Source organism: Cryptomeria japonica, chromosome 3, assembly GCF_030272615.1.
Source record: "Cryptomeria japonica chromosome 3, Sugi_1.0, whole genome shotgun sequence".
In the NCBI taxonomy this organism is placed as follows: domain Eukaryota; kingdom Viridiplantae; phylum Streptophyta; class Pinopsida; order Cupressales; family Cupressaceae; genus Cryptomeria; species Cryptomeria japonica.
In genome coordinates, this window is record NC_081407.1 from 624,375,143 (window position 1) to 624,381,567 (window position 6,425).

Consider the following 6,425-nt stretch of genomic DNA (forward strand, 5'->3'; position numbering starts at 1 on the left):
GAAAATCATGTCATGTCGTGGCTTATTATGCAATGGCATGGCATAATAGGACTTATTATGCCGTCATGGCATAATAAGTGGACTATTATGCAATGTCGTGGCATAATAGGACTTATTATGTCGTCATGGTATAATAGCTGGACTATTATGCAATGTCATGGCATAATAGGACTTATTATACTGTCATGGCATAGTAGGTCCTATTATGCCATGACATGATATAATAGGTCCTATTATACCATGACATGGCATAATAGGTCCATAATTGGTCCTATCATACTAAGTAAACATGTCGAATTAGCACTTCAGTGTTGGAGATGAATTAGATGATGAAGTTGGCAATTCGAGAAAATTATGTCATGTCGTGGCTTAATAGGTCCTATTATGGACCTATTATGACTATCATGCAATGTCATGGCATAATAGGACTTAATATGCCATCATGGCATAATAGGTCCTATTTATGCCATGACATGATATAATAGGACCAACTATGGACCTATTATGCAATGTCATGGCATAATAGGACATATTATGCCATCATGGCATAATATGTCCTATTATGCCATGACATGGCATAATGTGTCCATAATTGGTCCTTTTATACCATGACATGGCATAATAGGACCATAATAGGACCTGTATGCCATGACATGGCATAAACCTAAGCCTAAACTTTGATATCTAAAATTTGAAGAGTAATGTTAATTACTTTTAAGGTTATACTAATAGTGGTAACTTTTGTATTTCCTAATGAGGATTAAGAATAGTTTTGGTACATATGTTCAATTTAAAGAATTGGAATGGTGGCTTGCTAGAAGTGGTTAAATTTTTTTGTTTATTGGTTGAAAGGCCCAATACCTAAAAAAATAATTCCTAGAAACATTTAACTATCCTATTGTGCCATTTCATGGAATAATAGGACCTATTATGCCATGATGGCATAATAGGTCCTATTATGCCATGTCATGGTATGACATGACCAACTATGGACCTATTATGCAATGTCATGGCATAATAGGACATATTATGCCATCATGACATAATGTGTCCTATTATGCCATGACATTGCATAATAGGTCCATAGTTGGTCCTATCATACCATGACATGGCATAATAGGAACATAATTTGCCATCATGGCATAATGTGTCCTATTATGCCATGGCATGCCTTAATATGGCATGATGGCATAATATGTCCTATTATGCCATGGCATGCCATAATAGGTCCATAATTGGTCCTATTATGTCATGTCATGGAATAATAGGAAAATAGTTATCAAATCTATAATAATTTGACTAGGTCAATGGCTAATTCTTAATGCATTTTTTCTCTCCTTTTCTTACTTCAATTCTAGGGTGAAAATGACAAAATCCGCTTGGAAAAAAAAGGGTAAAATACGATTTAGAAACGGGCCCCCATTTTGTTTGAAAGCGGGCCCCCATTTTAGAACAAAACGGGGGCCCGTTTATTTTCGCTTTGGGCCCCCATTTTTAAGAGCATGTTTTCCAACGCACAAACTTCTGCGAATTTGTGACTCATTACCTTGCACTTGCCTTATAACTAAGATTTCAAGGTCACATCATCAAATATGATGCCACATCAACATGTTTTTTGCCAAGGTATCCAAAACAACCCAAAAATGGTCGTGCAAAAGGGAGACCCATACTTGTGCAGCTGATGTGGCATCACATGACTGGTTTCTTTTAACAACTATGGGTAGTGATGTGGTATTAGAGGAGAGGACCTAGTAGTTGAGAACCCTAACTTTGCGCTTCTCAAAATCTTACTTGGAAATTTCAAATCACTCCCAATTTTTCACAGTAGCTTACTTGGCAAGTCCCTTGCTTGTAACTAAGGTTTCAAGGCCACATCATCAAATAGGATGCCACCTCAACATGCTTTTTGCCAAGGTGTCTGGAAAAACCCCCAAAAAAAGTGAGACCAATGGTAATGCAAAAGGGAGACCCATACTTAATGTGGCATCACATGATTGGTTGTTTTTAACAACTATGGGTAGTGATGTGGTATTAGGGGAGAGGACCCAATAGTTGAGAACCCTAACTTTGTGCTTTTGAAAATCTTATGTGAAAATTTCAAATCACTCCCTATTTTTTACAGCAGCTTATTTAGCAAGTCCCTTGCTTATAACTAAGGTTTCAAGGCCACATTAGCATGCTTTTTGCCAAGGTGTCCAAAACAACACCAAAAAAAAAGTGTGACCAATGATTGTGCAAAAGGAAGACCCATACTTGTGCAGCTAATGTGGTATCACATGATTGGTTGCTTTAACAACTTTAAAATCACAAGTTATTGGTGCAATATTGTCAAAAATCTTAGACATTAAATCAACAAGTATGAGTATTAAATCAATTATTGCTATCAGAGTCATTAGAATGTGCTCGGAGAACCTCTCCTCTTATCTTATTTTTATACTCGCAAGAACATATATTAATTTATGTTGATACTCTTATAAGAAAAACATTTGTAAATGATTATAGATAGTTAAAATCTCGCAAAATTCATGTGGTAAACATGAAACTCTTTCGCGGAACTTCACAAGACAAAGGCAAATTTGAAAAGTCATGTCGTGTGGCGAGGGAGGAAATATTCAACGTCAACCTTATCTAAAATTACTGTAAATCGTGTAAGTACAGTCCGCATACCTATGTCGTGTTGACTGGGAATGGGAATGAAGATGCACACGAATCTTCTGTGCTGCTCAGAAGACCATATTTAATTTCTCATTGCTCATTCACTGACCTTCACAACACAGTCCGCATAGCTACGTCATGCTCAGTATGCGTGGAATCTTACAAGTCTGGTAGATCAAAGCAATGATGCACGCGAAGCTTCTGTGCTACCGGTAAGGGCATTCATCGCTCCTTCCAAGTTCATGTGGAAGAAAATATGGCCATTGCAGAGATATAACCATTGAAAATCAAGCACAATGATGTTTCACAGTAGTAATATGTTTTCTATTGTTTTATTGAAAAAACTATAGGGAAATAGTGCCGGTGTTAGAGTTAGATCTGCGCTGCGGACGCCATGACAAAATTTGGATATTTTGTTCTGCTGTATTTCGTGTTGTTTGAGCTACCCGTGTGCTACAACATCTCACAAACACCGCAGTTTGTTGAACATGACATAATGTGCCTCAACGAGACTCAAAATCAATTGGATCCCGATCTTTTGACGTGGAGCTTCGAAAACAGCAGCCACGGCTTTATCTGCGACTTTGATGGAGTCGAGTGCTGGCATATCGATGACGGCAGAGTGATGAGCATTAAGCTCCCCGGAATGGGGCTTTCGGGAGGTTTCCCCAGCGCCTTGAAGTACTGTGGGAGAATGACTATTTTGGATCTCTCTGGCAATAGTCTTTCAGGCCAAATTCCAAGGGATCTCTGCAAATGGCTTCCCTTTCTTGTGAAACTTAATCTTTCGTCAAACCAGTTTACTGGGTCGATTCCCGCCGAGCTCGCTAGTTGTAGTTATCTGAATGCCCTTTACTTGAATGACAATGAACTTAGCGGCTCGATACCATGGGAATTGACGCGGCTGGAGCGGCTCAATAACATCAATTTTGCAAATAATAATCTTACAGGGCCAATACCCTCTAAATGGGCCTCTAATAGCATCCAACTTTTTCATGGTAACCTTGCACTATGTGGGAAACCCTTGAGCAGGGGATGTGGAGAACCAAAATCACCAAATTCATTGGGAACGGTGGTTGTTTCAGCGCTTGTGCTTAACGGCATTGCGATTGTTACCTGCAGCATTCTCTGCACTCGCAGCTGGATTTCAAAACAAGCATCTCGAGGATCGTCACTGCAGCCATTCAAGCAGCCCGCTGATCATCTGAAAGCTCGGAGGTCCAAAAAAGTTTGCTTGTTCGAGAAGCCCATAAAAAATATGAGATTGGGTGACCTTCTGGATGCTACCCACAACTTCAGCGAAGACAACATCATATGGAGTTGCAGTGCAGGGGTCTTTTACAAGGCTGAGCTGCCCGACGGCTCTCTGCTGGCGGTGAATAGGCTGAGGACATGCGAGCAGAGTGAAAAGGGGTTCAAGTGTGAGATGAAGACATTGGGGCATCTCAGGCACCGCAATTTGGTCCCGCTTTTGGGTTACTGCATAAGCGACAACCAAGAGCGGCTGCTCGTCTACAAATACATGGCCAGAGGAACTCTGCTCAATTGGTTCCAGGGACTCCACAGAGACCAGAATGAGTTGGACTGGGCCACCAAACTTAGGATTTGTATCGGAATTTCAAGAGGACTGGCGTGGCTTCATCACATCTGCAATCCTCCTGTCATCCACCGCAATATAAGCTCGGGAGTTGTTTATGTGGATGAGGACTATGAACCCCGCATTAGTGGGTTCGGATTGGAGAGATTCACCAGCGATGCAGGGGAGATATGTATAAGCATTTGTCCCGAGCAGAATATGGGAAAGAAATTCCAATACGATGCGCCGGAACAGTGCAGGAATATTCGGTCTCCGGGCACATTGAAAGGGGACGTGTACAGCTTTGGAGTGGTGGTGTTCGAAGTGATAAGTGGATTAAAGGCTGGCGATGCTGTCCCGGACAAGGAAAGTGGGAAGCAACTTCCGTTGATCGAATGGATACGTCGTGGCAGCGCTCAGGCAGAGCGGGCAGTAGAAAAATATGTGGAGGAGAGGTGTTTTCTGTCGGGGGAAGAGAAATCAGCGGTGGAGGAGTTAATGGAGGTGGGTTTTAGGTGTGTGAGATATAACCCGGAAGAAAGGCCTTCAATGTATGAAGCCTACGAGACTTTGACTAAAATTGGGAAAAAGTATGGAGTTACAGATGAGGAGGAAATGCACCTTGCGTATGCATCTCGCTCGATTTATACTTAGGTTATGTTTGATTGATTTGTAGAGTCCGATTTGATTGGGCGGGCGGGCTGTCTTATAGGTTATGTTTAGTCTTATGAATGTTAAAATTGTCTTTTCTCTTCTTTTATTTGATTGTGGGACGGTCTTTAAGAGATATGAGAGGGAAAACTAATGCAATGAATGGTGTTGATTCACTCCAAACTGTTTGGAACAAAATCGTATTGTTTTATATTTCATATTTCTTGTACGTTAGTATCATGTGACTATTGGTTCCTCTCCTCTATATTTGTATCAATCAATTTGAGGTTGGTTCGAACTACATAGTAACTTAGAAAAAAATTATTAGAAAGTAGGTAGAAGCAATCTCTTTTTATTGCATTGTAATTTTAATTTGGCGTTTTTCTTTAATAATTGACTTTAAAGAAAAGCTAAAAGTTATAGTACAATTATTTGTGAGCTTGATAAGTAGGACATTTTTTCCATAGCAAGTCAAATCCTCATAGCAATATCATTATTTGTGAGCTTCTTGATTTTAATTTAATATGTTATTTTTATTTTGATAAACGAAATAAATAATTATAGAAAAATTATTTTATTTATCATTGTTAAACTATATTTATTTATTTGATTGATTTAATTTTATTAAAAATCATTGTACTAATAATTTTAAGATTATAAATCAGGTAAATTGAATATGAGAGTTAAGATTGCACAAGCATTGATAAAAGAAAGGTCAAAACATTAAAGACAATATTTCTAATTTAAAAACTATAGAGGATAAAGATGGTTGGGAGACTAGAAGAGGTCCTATATTGCCAAAAAAAAATGTATATTAAAAGTTTCTACATCTAGTAATAGTCACATCCAAAGGTGTGCACTTGTGATGAGGGTCATGGTCTTGTACATGTTGGTGTGCGGTACTCAATTGATTATGTCATCTACTTAATGCCATTACTCATCTATGTCTATTAGCACGTCTCAGTAATTGTAAAACTTGACATATTTGAAAAGAGGGAGAAAAAGGGCACAAAGTGATATTTGAGAGCTTGAATAATCAGGAAGCAACTATTCTCCACAACAAATAGCATGCAGGTGTAGTTTGGATCCATCGCGATACATACGTGATTGTACATGTTGGCAGACTTCACAAGGCGACGAGAAACGTTTGGAGCTGATTTGGGTGCGCGCTCGCCGTTGTGAAAGGCGAGGAAGGGCGCCATGAAATCTTACTGCCAGCGAAGGGGAGAAGCGGGAAACTATATTGTCTGTCAGGAAAAGGAGGCACGATGGGAAATAAAGTCGCCGACAGTTGTGGTGTGTGAAAGAAGTCATGGAAAACATTGGAAATTTCAATGCACGCGGCTACCATTTTGCAAAAAACACAAGATGTTTGGAGCATTCAAAATAGTGAAAAGGATAAGGGTTTGTAGGTGCAATTTTGGAAAAAGCACGGGGGTTTGGAGTGATCTGAACAGTGAAAAACAAAGAAGGGTTTTCCATTTTCGAAAAAACACATAGATTTTGGAGCGGTCCAGCTGTGAAGGAGAGAAGAGGTGATTCT

The 6,425-nt window shown here is 39.4% G+C and overlaps 1 protein-coding gene across 1 annotated transcript; it reads left to right on the top strand.

The window, feature by feature from the left end:
* The first annotated feature begins 3,049 nt into the window (after positions 1-3,049).
* LOC131044244 (probable inactive receptor kinase At1g27190) lies at positions 3,050-4,885 on the top strand. The gene has a single exon (XM_057977533.2). It carries the CDS (start codon positions 3,050-3,052, stop codon positions 4,883-4,885), a length of 1,836 nt encoding a protein of 611 aa, XP_057833516.2.
* The last annotated feature ends 1,540 nt before the right edge of the window (positions 4,886-6,425 follow it).